The sequence below is a fragment of the Copadichromis virginalis genome, linkage group LG4 (genome assembly GCF_057382275.1).
Source record: "Copadichromis virginalis isolate Kocher_CV1m ecotype Utaka linkage group LG4, C_Virginalis_male_GT1.1, whole genome shotgun sequence".
Taxonomy (NCBI): domain Eukaryota; kingdom Metazoa; phylum Chordata; class Actinopteri; order Cichliformes; family Cichlidae; genus Copadichromis; species Copadichromis virginalis.
Window position 1 is genome coordinate 28,275,480 of NC_140621.1, and position 16,291 is coordinate 28,291,770.

At 41.2% G+C, this 16,291-nt stretch overlaps 1 protein-coding gene across 1 annotated transcript; it reads left to right on the forward strand.

The window, feature by feature from the left end:
- The first annotated feature begins 507 nt into the window (after positions 1-507).
- Positions 508-15,947, forward strand: c1ql1l2 (complement component 1, q subcomponent-like 1-like 2). The gene is made up of 2 exons (XM_085454688.1): positions 508-1,328; positions 14,137-15,947. The coding sequence occupies exons 1-2, from the start codon at positions 711-713 to the stop codon at positions 14,314-14,316; spliced, it is 798 nt and encodes a 265-aa protein (XP_085310814.1). The 5' UTR covers positions 508-710; the 3' UTR covers positions 14,317-15,947.
- Positions 15,948-16,291: the final 344 nt, after the last annotated feature.

The window sequence follows — 16,291 nt, forward strand, 5'->3', positions numbered from 1 at the left end:
GAGAGAAAGAGAGAGAGAGAGAGAGAGAGAGAGAGAGAGAGAGAGAGAGAGAGAGAAGGGGACGTAGCCACACCAGCCCCTCACTCGGTAGGGGAGCAGAGGGGAAGGGGGGAGGCTCCGCTGCTCTGCCGTATAAAAAGCCAAGCCTGAGAATCCGGCTCCACTAACTCACTATACGTACACACATACACACACACACACACACACACACACAGACACACAGTCACAGAGATCCAGTGACTGCTCTGTTTCTCTCACACTCACCCACTCTCATCATCCTCTCTCTCTCTCTCACTCACTCTCTCTGTCTCGCTCCCTCTGTCTCTCACTCCATTCCTTTGGGCTCTGCATCCTTCTTGCTTCTTCTCACAAGTCAGATTGTGTTTGTAAGTACGTGCTGAATGTCTTCGTGTGGATGTTTGGGTTTCCTTAAGTATTTTTTGTGTGTGTGAGTGACTGCTTGGTTACTTTAGAGTGAGTTAGTGGAGCAGTGAGGTGTATCAAGTGTATGTGGGTCTTTGTCTCACCCTCACACACTCGCCGCTCCTCTTGCAACTCTTCTTGGGATCTGTGGATCCCTTTCCTCGGTGACAGGCTCCCCACACCAAGCAGTCACCATTTCCGCCCCCGGGAGACCCACGCTGGCAGCGCAGCCTCTTCCCCGACTCAGCATCGGGAGGAAGACCCTGGTGGCGGCTGCCGTAGGGGTTATGCTGGTCCTGGTGCTGGTGGTGCTCATCCCCGTGCTCGTCAGCTCCGTGGGTACAGATGCCAGCCACTATGAGATGCTGGGCACCTGCCGTATGGTGTGTGATCCCTACATGAACAAAGGCACTCCAGCCAGCAGCACGAGCTCCACCGGTCTTCAGGCTGAGGCAGAGGCGTTGAGTGACCACAGCAATGTGCTTCCACCCTCCACCTTACTGCAGGGCCCACAGGGGAAGCCTGGCAGGCCAGGCAAGCCGGGACCACCTGGACCGCCGGGAGAACCAGGGCCACCAGGGCCACCAGGACCAGCTGGACCTCCTGGTGACAGAGGAGATCAAGGAAGGACTGGGATTTTGGGTCTGGGGGGTAACGGAGCTATCAGCACAGCCACCTACAGCACAGTACCTCGGGTGGCCTTCTATGCAGGGCTTAAAAATCCCCACGAAGGCTACGAGATCCTCAAGTTTGATGATGTGGTCACCAACTTGGGCAACAACTATGATGGCATTTCGGGCAAGTTCATCTGCAGCATACCGGGTACATACTTCTTCATCTACCATGTGCTGATGAGAGGAGGGGACGGCACAAGCATGTGGGCAGACCTCTGCAAGAATGGCCAGGTTAGTGCTTTGAAACTTTTTCTGAGTTTTCTTTCTCAGCGTAAGACTATCTGACTCCTCTGATGCTCACTCTCCTGTCCTCTCCCGCTTCCTCTGTGGCTCTCCTGCTTAAAGAAGTAGCTTCATGACACACCCTGCATATAAAAAGTGACATTGCGAGACAAGTTGGGCATCTGTCGTCCGCCTCTAAAGCCTAGAGCGCGCAGCTGTGGCATACACCGCGCCTAGAGATAAAGATGTGTTGACCGTTTGCAAGTGCGTCCCCTCTTTGCATGATGCGTCCTGACACTGCCGCGTCCCGCGATCTAGAGGACGGTCACGGTGTGGACTGAGCGTGGGGTGCGACCGATCTTTTTGCTTGTACACTGTAAAATTAGCAAAAAAAAAAAAAAGAAAGAAAGAAAAAGGAAAAAACTATCGTGCGTATCGATTTTCCTGAAGTGGAAGCAACGTGAGGAAGGAGTTGAGTATCTAAATTGTTTTAGAGTGAAAACGCTCGAGTGTTTATTAAATCAAATTGCAGAAGTAGAAAGTATTTTTTAACCTACAAGGCTGAATTTTCCAGAGGGCTTTACTTTCATTTTATCAGTTTCGGAGGACGAATTATACTCCATATAAATGTCAGTAGGGAGGGTTATTGTAAGTATTATTAATAATATTATTATTATAACATTCTGTTGCGACATAACTTTATACTCATAGTCGCTGTGAGTGAAAGTAGCAGATGGGGAAATGTGAAATTTCGCTTACAACATATTAACTGTACATTACATGTGGAAGCTTAGCGGACACCGCGGACCAATCCATCTGCCTTTACAGTCGTATTAAATGCATTAGGACGTCTGCATGATCTATTATCGCTTTCTTTGATGCATCATTTTAATGGGGAGCTAACATTATTGTGCGCCCCGGAGGGTCTTCTCAGGTTGGCAATGCGTACCAGATCAGGCTTCCCACCCGCCGTCAGATCTCTTATCTTCAAAACGGCTCAGTAAAATGGTTTGCCTGTAAGCAGATCGGATGCCATGCTACAGTTATTCTTTGTTTTGCTTAACCAGCTTGTGGCTGAGCCCATATCAAACACTGTAGTTTGCTGCAAGTGTAATCACAGACACCAAAAAGCACTATTTGCAGTAAAGAAATTAATATTCGTGTTTATAAAAACAGATCTATTTTACCTGATTTCACCTTTCAACCTGCAACCTGCACACGAAACAATAAAATCTCTATTATAGGAGAAGAAATCATGGCAAATAACAATAATAAAAATAATAACCTTCACATTGCACTTCACACATTATTATGCTTTACTAATGTGGGCTGAAACTGGATGCGTTACAAGCTCTGCTGCACTTAATTCCTTGCCACCATGCATGGTCAGAATACTTTACCCAAACTGAGACACAATATTCATCGTTTAGGAAATGTGACAGACATTTCAGCTTTAAATTAACATCATATGAGAACACTTGTTTCAAGTCACATGAAATTTATTATATTTGGACCACATTCAGAGTTTCACAGTGATTCACAGCCTGGTACACAGCAATGAGATTGATCCTCTGAGACTCAGCCTCCAAATGCAATTTAAAAGACCTGCTTCACATTTATTAAATACTATAAAACATATAATGGCTATTTTCCCCTTTTATAATGTTAAGTGACCTGTTTAAAAAATGTAAATATGCAATAGTTAATATGGGGTGCTCAATAACAAGTACTGTGGTCATGATATGTGAGATTTAGAGATGAAATAAGATTTGGTGTGAAACTACTGTGTCACCCAGGGAGATAGAGGTTAAATCCTTTAACCTCACCAAGTTCAAGCCCAGGGAGAAAAAAAGAGTTACAACATTTGCCTTCTATATACAGTATAATGTCTCACTCAACAGTAATGTTTCTGGGTGGGCGTAAAAGCATTGATATATAATAGGGGAAGAAGAACATATGTTCCTATAAAACGCCTTCTGTTCCCGCTTCATTGTGCTCCCAAGAGGAGGGTGTGGAGGTACTTAAGTTAGACGCACAGTGTGCATCACCAGAGACCCGCGTAATGTTTATAAAGTGGTAACTGCTTCTCTTTCTCTGTCTTCCTGTGTCCTATGCACAGCTTATGCATAAATGTTCAGTCCTTCCATGGTGTTTATTAGGTTGCTTGGCTGATGGAGGACGCCCTAGAGACTTAGTTTGTGTAAATGACTGTGAATAGTTATAAATGTTGGGCAACTTATGCTACATCTCTGCTGAAGTGTTCAGAGTCAAACTGAAACTCCTACAGTCACACTGGTGCTTTACTCAGCTCATTAAGGCAGCAAAAAGCTACACTGTGAGTTGGGATAGGGGAGGCCAGGGAATTGCAGACAATACTAGTATTTTATCATCTTTTGGCGTTATTGAAGTGGTGGGTTTCCAGGCCTTGCAGAACTGTTTTACTCCAGCATGTGCACCTCCTACTCCTGGGGTTCTTACAAGCTGTTTCGAACATAAGCATCCAGAGGTTACTTTATTTCTTCTCCGCTTTTTCCACTTTGTGTTTTAACTTGGCAAAGGGCACCAAGTGGAATCCAAACACTGTCTCCAGAACTTTGACACTTTTCAAGCTAGAGCAAAAAGTTGCAGTTTTTGGTAAACAAACAAAAGGAAAATCTATTTTCAGCACAGCACACTTTATTCACTTTCCAGCTTCCTCTTCTCACACTTTTTTTTGGCTTCTTCTTTGCATGTTCTTTTTATTTTTGTGCCAAATATCCCAACCGATCCTAAACTCTTTCCAATAAATCAATGCTTTGCTACAACCTGTCTTGGACACATCCTGAGAGACATGGCAGCAGCTATAAGAAGATAAATGTAATAGACGCAGTAAAAGGAGAAGAAAGAAAGAGGACAGAAAAGAGATAGTTATTGTGTTATTGTGCCATCGAGTCTATTTAATTGTAATTAAAAAGCTTGAACCAGATCCAGGATGTGTTTGCGCTTTTCCTCTCCGTTCCCTTCTTAATATTGTTATTAATCCGCAAAACCGTTTCAGAGTTAATTAAAAGCAATGACTTCAGCGTCAGTCTCTCAAGAGGACCATAGTGAATAATCACTCTGTCTCCTCCTTTAATAAGCTTCAACGTCCTTCGTGCACATGGCTCTTCCCTAGCAATTACCGCAGCAGTCTCCTCCTTACATACACACACATTCGCACATGCTCACACACACACGCGTGCATGATTGCCCCTCCTTTCTAACCCACAGCCTCAACCCACCCCAACTGTGCACTGCCCTCCATCTCTCCTCTGCATCTGGTCTACAGAAGCTCACTTTTTTAAAGGAGCAGAAAGTTTTCATCTTCTGAAAAAGAAAAACTTTTTTTTAAAAAGACAATCCAGGTTGCTGTATCACAGGATCGATTTCCTAAAACACAATGCCATCAATATTCTTCGGTTCTTTCAAGTGATGCATTGCACTACAACAGAATAAGTTAAAGTGAACCATCCTTCAACTCATCCATAGGAAAAATCTTTGTATTTTTTTTTTTTTTAACCAAAACCCATCTCAGTCACATGTCATTTCTCAGTCAAACCATTTGCCTCAGCCCATCTCTTCTCATAAAGACACCTCCAGGTGGGACTTCAGCTCTGATACACATGAGCACAAGGCTGTTTATCTTGTTGCTGTGTATCCAGGTGAAACCCACGCATTGTGTTTAGCATCTGGTGTCAATCCCAACATTAAACAAGGGAAGCTGAGCCATCTGGAGAAGGTCTGCTCTGCTTGATTCGATTATTGACATATGTTTTAGAAGAAGAAAAAAAGGTGCAACAAAGAAGTTAAGTTTTAATTAAACCAAATAAGATTTCAGAAAATAAGGCAGATTTTCAGTCATTTTCATTCTTAAAGTGTAAAAAAGGGAATAATCGTTGCATTCTCGTGGATTATCTGCACACAAATACAGCAATACTTCGACTTGATTGATTTTAACATTCTGGTAATGTTCAGACCTGCTATTCTTCATCGTGGTCTGACTTCAGCACTGAGAGGCCTCTGTGCGTTCGCCTGGTGTAACAGAGAGACTCTGTCTGAAATAGACAGGCGGGGTTTTAGTGAGCTACCCTCAGTCCCTCTTTGCCTGCGGTATTGATCCCCTTATGCGTGTGTGTGGAAGCGTGTGTGCCCATGTATGTGCATTTCTTTCTTCTTCTGACAGACCTGTTTCAATGTGATGTATATCATGGCACTTCTTCTATAATCAGCCTGAGAGGTAGTGAAGGCGGACCTTTGGCCTTGATCTGCTGTGTAATTGGACATTGGATTTGACACTCTGCCGAGTGGAACATTAGAGCTGGCCTAATTAGGTGCGAGGGCTATTAAATGAAGATTGGCCCACGTTGTTAGGAAATACCACACAGATTGGAAATGTCAAGATGACATCGGGCTGTCATCTGAAAGCACTGAGAGAAAATCTATCATTTATTGGTGAAGTTTCAAAAGTTGCTCGAAAGCTGCCCACCACTTGTCAGTAATCATTCAATTACTTTTAAAACATTTTACACTGAGCTTCTCAAATAGAGAGCTATTACAGCTCAGCAGTGCACAGACCATCTGAGCTGGCATCTCAGATTAAGTAACTCATGAAATACTGATAATGTCTAATATCTCAAGTACTGAGAGATCTGAAACATACGGTCCAAAATAGGCTATGGATTGTCTCCTGTGACTGGCTGACTCAAGGATGCTATGGTGTTGACTCACAAGGCTTCTTCATTATAATGAGGGCCATATGGGAGATAGACAAGTGCCCCTGGCCCTCTTATGCAAACATCTCTCTCTCTCTCTCTCTCCTCACGCCCCTGACATTTAGACGTCCCCCGATTTCAGTCTTCACTGATACCCACAATTATTCTCTCCCTCTTCACAGGAAAGCAGCAAGTCAATGGCTCCAAATGACTCACAGTCTGCTACATAACTCAGCGCGTTTAACACTTCATGCCCTCCTTAAAATGAGTATGGGTAAAATATCAACAACTGCCCAGTAAGAACGACACAGACTACTATACGAAAAAATGCATGTCATAACAAAGCTGACATTCTCGCTCTCATCCAACACATATACAAAAACCCACTTTGCCTTTTTTGTAGCTTTCTTGGTAAGAATAAAGGAAACTCTCGGTGCCTCGAGGATTACTATGAAACAAAGTGGAAAACAGGCTCAGTGTGAACAAAGGTTGAAAATTTTGCAGTGAAAGTGTCTTTTCAGACAATGCTAGAAGCAGTGATTGTGGTTTTGGTGGTGATGCTCGAGGCAGACTGTGCTGTGCTGTATCTCGGTAATTAACTGACCGCGATGAAGCAGACACAACAAAGAAAAGAGTGGCTGGATTGCGGGTCAAAGTTCATTCCTCTTTTTTCCTCCCCCACCACTGTTTCCTCTGACAGGCTTCTTTCAGTGGCTCTTTCAGGAGAAGCTGCCCGAGTTTCATCCTCTTTGTCGCCACTGATAAACTGCAATACTAATAATCAGGCCCTGGGAAAAGGTTTTACGGTATTTGTATCACGTACTGCTGCTACATGCTATAAACTAATGAACTAACACCTGATACCAAACTCACCTTAAGCATTACTGTAGGCAATTTCATAAACAGTGAGAGGTCTGTGCTGTAAAGTCACTGTGTTTCAAAGCAGGTTGAGCAGGTACAAAGAGAACAGCTGGTGAAATTAATTCAGGAGACCTTTTTTTACTCGCTTCTGACAGATGGCAAATCTGCTCTTACCATTTCACTTCTCTTATCATGTTTTCACTTAGGTCTCCAACAAATGAACGTGTAAACACATGACACTTTCTGACAGTACAATTCTCTTGCAACCCCTCGTACTTTCCTGTTCTCATTACTTTAGTAAAATTGTGTCTCTAGCGCACGCGGCTGCATAAAAATGCATTTCCATGTAGCATGTCTCTCTTTGTGTCGCTCTGTCATGGTGCGTGTATGCGTTTGCACGTGTGTCGCAGGAATGCGTTGAATAGGGCTCGGTAGAGATGGCGTGCTATCTAAGCTGCCATTAGGCATGCGGTTCACGGCTGGAATGTTCAAACACAATTAGATGGCAGCACACTTTGATTTAAAAGGGGACCAATAGACTCGTTGATCCAAAATGGAGGCTCAACATCAAGTCAACAAATCCCTGTCAGAGAAGCCACGAGACATGTCCTTGTCACGGTGACAAAGCCTCTTGTAAGATCACTGTCCCATTGAGATGTTTCAGGCCTGTGGCAGACAACAGACAAAGAAAAAAAACTGAATTTTTACAGAGTTTACAATTAAACTCAGCAAGCTGCGCCAGCTGAATGCAAATAATGCAAAGCGCCTTTTAGATAATAGGTTGATTGTAAAGGAAATCCCAAGTGACTGAGGGTGAGTGACGGTTTTAATAATGTTCCACAAATTCATCCTTCAGATTAATGCTATCATTACTGATAGCTGTAACATTCACATTTAAGAGAAACTGCACTGTTACAGGCATGTATTATTAAGTCCAAGCACAGCCCTGTATTTTTTTTGTCTTAAATATTATTCAATAAAGGCCATCATGTTGATGATATGACGGATTCAAACATGCACGAGCAGCCACGAGGAAGACAACATCGCCTGACACCTCATTTACCATTGCTGGAGCCGCCGCTTACGGCCTCACGCTTTGTTTGTCTTGTCAAAGTTCCTCTACATATTCCGTGTCAAGGTCACGCACTGCCAGTTGGCTGTTTGTCCTGCTCATCTCTGGCTATACATCTGCCATACCCTGAATTTAGACCTCTGGCTCATATCGCAAGCAAGTTTTGTGCAGAGGAGTGAAAGCGGGAGGGGGGGGAGAGAAAAGAGAAAAAGAAAAACAGCTCCAATAGGAGCTCCCTGATCATTATTTCAAAAATAGTGAGAGGTTTTATTCATGCATGCTTATCACTGAAAGCAAGCGAAGGAGGTCTAGACTGCGGCAGTTAGTCTCAGAAGGGGATAAAAACCATTAGAGCAAAGAAACAAAACAAAACAAAAATATCACTGTGGATGAACTACAAGGATTTCAGGGAAGTTTGCTTTCACCAGGGCTTTGCTCATTCCATCTCTGCCAAAAAAAACCCGTTATATTTGTATTGTTCATCTCCCCCCCCCCAAAAAAATCCCATAAATCATTTACTTCAAGATGGCCTAAATTTAGCCCTTTAATAAGAAAGAAAAGAGAATAACTTAACGATATTACACATATGTGACATTGCCAAAGGTTTTCCGCTTCTGTGCGACTGCCTGCAAAGCAAATATTTTGGTAAAGTTTCATTAAAAATCTCAGCTGACAAATCCTCCAGAGCCATCATCACCTGCTTCCCCTACAATCCAAGGCGGTAACCCTCTAATAAGATGGTGTTGACTTTGCACACTCATTGCATATCATTTCGTATTACTATGCACCGGACACTGGCATCTTAGAATCAGAACAGGAGGTTTTGTTTGCACATCGATATGAGCTGCGCTAGATTTAATCAGGAGGATAAACAATAAGAAAAAAAATGTACAATATTCCATATATTACTTCTGGATCTTAAAACCTCTCCTCGGAATTTCATTATCCAAAATTAGCCTTTACATTATTTGCACATTTCGTACTAGTGTGACACTGTCCACACTGCTGTTAGAGAACTTGTCAGGCCCTCCACAACTTTCTATCTCACTTGTTAATTATGAATTTCACAGTCTTTTATCAAGCATTTGTTTAATCGATACATTTTTTTTTAAAGTGGAAAGCTGAAGAAGTGTCAGTCTTGACTTGAATTTAAAGCAGTGAGCTAAAGGTAATGCAAAGAAGAGTTCATAAAACACATCTGCAAGTAACAAAGTATAAGATTTTGCATTATGTTGACTCTATAGCAGAATCGTTATCACACATGTTAATACTGACCAAGCCATTTCTCTCACTGTGGGGGTATTATTATTATTATTTCTTGAGGTATTAGCAGAAATGTAGCTGCACCTAAAGTAAGATGTAGCATTAACAGCATACAAAACAGGTTGTAAATACGGTGTCCTAAATAGGACATCTTGAGACTCAAATGCTTTTTACAGTTGCGGTTAAAGAACACCTCTGTTTTTGATTTCACGACCCACTGTAGCCTTTTGTGTACGCCGGGCTGTTCATCATTGTATTGCTGCAGCAGAGAAGCCCTTACTGGCTCCAAAAAGCTTCCCTGAAAGAATTTTGTGGTTTCTATCAGAAGCTTTTCAATCTTGAACCATGTAAAGTTTAAAAATGCAGAATTTTAATTAAATCATTTTATAAATACACGTAATTGTCAGGTCGAGCTCATGAAACAGTTATTCAAACTACTGAATGCTGAGTTCGTGAAAGCTTTACATTTGCTATTTTAATAAGACTGGTACGCCTCTGCACATCCTCTGCACACTTTTATGTTTCCAACAGCAGGTTTTCAAAAATCAACAGAAGATGAGCTAAGAGTTTAGTGCTGACAGCATTAGCTGTTGTAGCAGGAAAGACAATAGAAAAACATTTTTTAATTTAAAAAATGCTTCATTAGTCAATGGTATATACTTAAATTACACAAATAATCTATATATTATTATTATTTTATACATTTAAATGCAAAGAAAATCTGTTTTAGGTTCCCCATTAGATTTGGCACCAGTGATACCTTCTGTGCAGGAGAGCTCTGTCAGTAGCTGGCTTGCCCAAACATTTGTCAATATGCCTGTTGTGTGTGTTCCCTTTAAACAGGGCAACTAATTATTGGGCATTCTCGGCATTATTGGGCATGCCTGTTGAGCTACTTGTCGACTCCCACTCAAAAATCCCAGATTTAAAGATTTGTGGACACTGAGTTAAAGATAGGCCTGAAATAGACTTTGGAGACCCCATAATGAGCCACAAGAAACACTGCAAATGCACACGAACTATTGATTTGGATTCAACTTTACTGACCAGACTAAGTGCTTAATAGGCTTATTTAACCACAAGATACTTTTAAGGATGTACAGTGCTTTCTTTTTTTCCATCTCTAGAGAATTAATGATCTTCCTGTTCGATTGTGCTCCATTTGAATTACATATGATGTCGTTTGTCTAGTTAGTAACTGTTTAATAGCACTGAGCCACGATGCAGACGCTAAGTAGAGAGTTACACTTTTTTTGTGTGTGTTTTGCTTTTTGTCTTTGTTTTTGTCCTCTACACCAAGCACAACACTGGTTGAGTGAAAAAGATTATAAACGATAGCGATTTAAAAACCACGACAAGCGTAATTAACAATGAAAAAGCAGAGAATTCTTAGTTGACTTCTGCTTTACAGAGTGTTATACTTAGTTACAGTTCATTGTTTAGCTTTCTGGCCTCAGATCTACTGTTTTAGTTCACCCACACTGCCTTCTTATTGCCATTTCAGGTAAGAAGCAGCTGTTTTCTAAAAAACAGTAGACATGTTCTTGCACAATTAGCTGGTGAGCATAGTGGAGAATTTACCTGATACGAAGTCGACAATATGCATATGTGGTAAATATGTAATGAAAATTAAAGCTGTTTTTTTTTTGTCTTTATATTTAGATCACAGACTTTTTACATTTAAACACCGACAAAATGATTTGTTATAGGCACACCTCTATGTCAGAGTGTTACATGGGGATCTACACCAGCTCTGAGGTCTATGGTGGAAAGGCCATCACATCGCAGCTTTTGTGATGTTTTTGTGATGTACATAACAATTAAGTCTAGAAAAGAAAGCGATTAAAGACAAACACAGATTACCAGTGATGTGGTTCTTCCTTGTTTGAGGCATGTGTCATATATCAAGGACATGCTGATTGTGTTTGTGTCATTATTTTCTCTAGCGTAAAACAAAAAGAATATTTGGCTCCAGTTCCTTTGCTGTTAATTACTATTACCGGTTTATGTATATTTACTGAATCCACATCCACTTCTTGCTTCCTTCTCTGCCGTTTGCCTTAAGTTTGATTTTCAGCATTTGGCATAATTGAAGCTACAGACATCCTAAAAAACATCCTACCTCTTCTTCTTCTTTTCCTTTTCTTCGCTGTTTCCTTTAGGGGTCATCGTGACTGATCATTCTACCATTAAGCTGTAAAATCCACATGGTTGTCTGCATTTGTATATCAGGATTGCCAGCCTATTACTCTAGTCCTAAATAAAAGAGGGTGAAGAAGAGCAATGAGTCTGTTAACTCCACATTAAAGCGAACGCTTCCTCTGAGCTAATATTCATTGTTTAAAGCCAATTTTACACTTTCAGATCTTGAGAATAATTTCTAAATGTGTTTTTAAAAGGTTGTATAAAGCCTTATGTTTCTTCAACTGGTGTCACTAATGAAGTTTAAACCTGAAAAATAATTTGGAGGTGTGAAGTTAGAAAGAAGTTGGAATACTAGAGCCTTTGAGCCCACTCCTCATCTCTGCTTAAAGCTTACAGCTCGAGGCTATATTAGCTGCTACTTGTGCAACACACCACTGTCTCCAGCTGAACTGGTGCCAGATTTTTGTCAAGGAAGCAGACTCTGTTGAGTGAACAAAAAAACAAAAAAAACAAAACAATATCTCTGCTACTGCTGCAGACATAAAAAAGACCATCATGAGAATGACACTGTAGGAGTGTAATAATAAATTGGATGAGCACTCTTTTAATTTAAAATCGAATGTGCTAGAAGCAAAACAACACAAAATAATGCATGGCACTACTGCCAGACTGAAGTGAGAATTGAGAATAAGGCTTTCATAAAAGCTGTTGTTGACCAACTTAGGATCTTCATTCAGCTGGTTTGCCTTTAATTTCACTCTTTACCTTTCAGCTGGAAAACAGGGAGGCTAAAGATTTTAGTCTTTAAAATGTAGCTTCAGAAAGTTCTTGAATCATCGGGCCCCATCTTATCTTACCTCATAGCTATGGATCACCCCAACAGAGCACTTTGCTCTCAGATGGCAGGCTTACTTGTGGTTTCTAGGGTATTTAAAAGTAAAATGGGGGCAGAGCCTTCAGCTTCCAGGCCCCTCTTCTGTGGAACCAGCTCCCAGTTTGGATTTGGGAGACAGATATCCTCTCTGGTTTTAAGATTGGGCTTAAAACTGTCCCTTTAAAAAAAAAAGCATGTAGCTAAGGCTGGATGAGGTGACGCTGAATCCTCCTTTAGTTACGGTGCAGTAGGTGTAGGTTCTTGGGGGATTCCCATGATGCATTGAGTATTTCTTCTTCAGTCACGTTTTCCACTCCCTATGTGTTTATACATCTCTGTGCATGTAATCATTAGTTATTATTAGTATGGCTCCCTTTCACAGCGTGTCTATACCCTGTCTCCCTCCCCTCACCCCAACAGGATGTGGCAGATGGCTGCCACTTCCTGAGCCTGGTTCTGTTGGAGGATTTTTCCTGTTAAAAGGGAGTTTTTCCTTCCCACTGTTGCTCAAGCACTTGCTCATACGGGGTCATATGGTTGTTGGGGGTTTCTCTGTTTTCTCTGCATCGTTGTAGGGTTTTTACTTTACACTATACAGCAGCTTGAGGCAACTTTTGTTGTGATTTAGCTATATAAATATTGGATTGAATTGAAAAGCATTATGCAGTACTCATTCCTACTTAAATAATCACTGTTAGAACAGCTCTCTGCCACACACACAAGTACACACATGCGATAAACCACAGCTATTGTTTCAAGACTCATGTGGGACTGCACCTACACTTAAAAACACAGCACGTTTGTAGTGGATGTCTTAATTACCCCGGACAGGTTATTTAGAAACTGCTCCAAATGTCCTGCAGACAGAGTGCCAAAACACACAGGCACACAGGGACACAAACACACACATACACACATGTGGCCAGACAGAAGCTGCAAACCCAAAAACAACAACAACAAAGTTCTTTTTTCCTCTTTTTGATGCAAACTCATTCCAGCGATTCCCATCACTCCTCTTAGTTATCAGATATTTCTGCTTATACTCCCCAGAGTAAGCCCTGTTGTTGCATTTCTGAGACTTTTGGAGCGCATTTTGCTTCAAGGTCGAACAATAGCTCTGCAAAAGACCCCTGGCTTGATTGAAACCATAAATCTTCCTGACACAGAGGCTAAAGTTTTGGGTCGGTTTTATATGTTTAATATCAATATTAAAAAGATATATTTGTCAAAAAAAAAAAAAAATCGACTTCAAAATGAAACCAAATCGAAATGTATGTCCTAAATGATAAATTACCTTCCTGTTGAATAAACATTATTGCTCTCTTATGATAAAAAAAAGCTTCTCTTTTTTGCACTTTCATTATTCCATGTCATAAATAATGCAGTTCTGCTTCTTAATTAGCAGAATATCAATAAAGAAAATTCTATGAACTTTAGACCATTGAGACAGGAAGAGGATGCTAGCTTTATTTTAAATGTTAATCTAAGTTGACTTTAAAAATAATGTAATTTTAAAACTGTAAGCTTGGGGTTTCCTGAATATATTCACCATTGTAATCAAAACTGTATTTGCTATGTGTATTTTCTTACAAGCTTCTATGCTCAAATGCCAAACACATTCCCTGCTCAAAATAGCAAATGTAATGTCTGTACATCCTTGGAGATATATGAGTACTTACATGCGCTAAGTGCTTTTAGTTTAGATTTACAGTAATATAGACTTTTAAGAGTGAATACAGTATCTGTCTTAGCATGAGAGACTGACACCTGATTCATAGCATTTGCTAAATACATTAAGCTAATGTACTGATACCTTTAGCAACTATGAAGGCTACCTCTTCTTTACGTGTTTATCTGCTCCTGGCCTTGCAGGTTCGTGCCAGTGCCATTGCCCAAGATGCTGACCAGAACTATGACTACGCCTCCAACAGTGTCATCCTCCATCTGGATGCAGGAGACGAAGTGTACATCAAACTGGATGGAGGCAAAGCCCACGGTGGCAACAACAACAAGTACAGCACCTTCTCTGGCTTCATCCTCTACGCAGACTGAGAACACACAGACACAGAGACAGTCAGACAGGAAGAGACTCAGACTAAGTGTAGTATGACGGGGGGGGAGGGGGTGTATGTGTTAAAAGCCTGGAATGCTTTCTAGTTTTCCTAATTCTCTCCATCATCACGGACACCTCTGCTTCGTATCCATCAGTCAAGACATCCAGGTTCTGTAGCCAAGTCTGGATGCAAAGCTCCTGAGGACTGAGAGGAGCTCGGTTGGGCGTGTGTGGGAGGAGTGGGATGTTAGGTGGAGGTGGGCCGGTTTTTCCACACTCCTTGCCACAGTGCCACTGGTCAAAAGCTCCTCACTCTCAGTGTCTCTCCTCTTTAGCCCTGCTCCATTGCACAGAAATATCAACAAATATGAAAACCCTGCTAAGTGGATGATCTCACCTCTTCTCTCCACAGCGGCAGCAGTCAGCTGCAGTATCAGTGGACTGAAGTGACTGAAACTTATAGTGTTGTTCCGTGAAATTTTCCTTAGATTGTGTTTTCATTTTGTAGACATGCATAATATTCAACACGAGCAAGATTTTAAAAAAATAATAAATAAAAGAGAATATATTTGTCCCTTGTGAAGATATCCTGTTTGACTGAGAGATGTTATTTGTGATGCAGCTCAGAGCTCTAACAGCTGGAAAACAAATCTTTAAATCAAGAGTTTCACTATTTTATAGCAGTGTGTGTTTTTCTTCATTTCTAGGTAAAACAAGGTAACTATTATTCATGTGGAGAATAACAATACATTCTGCACTTCCAGTGTATCTGAAGAAGAAAACATCTAATATAGACAATACCCTTTCCAGAAACCACCTCACACTGTTTCTGGCACTGTCACAAATGTCCTGCTGCTCTTCAGATTAAAGGAGGGCATAAATAATCTTTTCAATGTTCTAGCTTCATGTAGATGTTCCACTCAGTACAACTAGTTATGTGATACAGAAAATTTTCAAACTCAGAGGTAACCCAATTGAAGAACGCCAATCCTTTCCTCTTTTCTGTTATGCCGACCTCCAAGGTTTCTTGCGAGGTATTAAAAATGAAGAAGAAGAAGAAGCAGCGAGCAAGGAAAAGAAAGTCACAAATGCAGAGAAAGAGTCAGAAGTGAGTGAGATGGGGAGGTAGAGGAGGCGTTCAAGCACAGTGAAAGTGAGTGGGCAATTTTTATGTTTCAGTGTCTTCACTGGATGTCATCCATTCATTAGCTGCATATTCAATGACACACAGGCATTATGGTAATATTTACTCGACATGGCTGCCTGATGGCTTGCTTGAGAATGAAACTGATTGGGTGAGTGACTTGGCCTATTATGACCGCACGTTTGAGTGTATGCGTGTTTGCGTTTGTGCGCGTATGTGTGTATTCTGTGCATACCAGTGAGTGTATGCATCTTAGCATGTGCCGTGCCATAATTACATTGTTATTTTTCAGAGTTATCCTGTGCTACAGCCAATGACATATATTTTACGCAGCAGCCAATGAGATTGTGCTCTGTAGGGTGGAGCCTCTATAGATATGATGAGAAGAACAAACAGCTTGTAATTGAAATCTATGACTTGTTTGTCTATCTTATCTTTTGGAATTGTTGAATACATTTCAATAATAAATGGGATTTTTTTGAGTGACTTGTCTCAGGAGAATTTTTGAATCCCAAATACACTAATTAAGGCAAATTATCTGTAAAAGAGCTCATTCGCTCTGTGAGATTAACTGCAGCGACAGCAAAAAACATGACTGGAAATGTGCGTTTCTTGTTCTGTTTGAAGCGAGAATTCGAATAATGGACACTCAGTGCAACCAATAAAAAGATCCTATCAGCAAATCCCTTATCTCTCTTTTCTCTGGAGAATGCAAAGTGTATCCAGGATGACGAGCATCCAGGGAGAGATGTCTGTGTTTATGCTCCCCCCGCCACGTCCCATCCTGAAGTGATCCTGTGGTGCTTCTCTCCATCTGGAAAGGTGCTCTT

Coding starts and splice junctions, on each gene's coding strand:
- c1ql1l2 (XM_085454688.1), top strand. CDS start 711: ATGCTGGTCCTGGTGCTGGTGGTGCTCATCCCCGTGCTCGTCAGCTCC. Junction 1,329..14,136: donor ACCTCTGCAAGAATGGCCAG/GTTAGTGCTTTG, acceptor CTGGCCTTGCAG/GTTCGTGCCAGTGCCATTGC.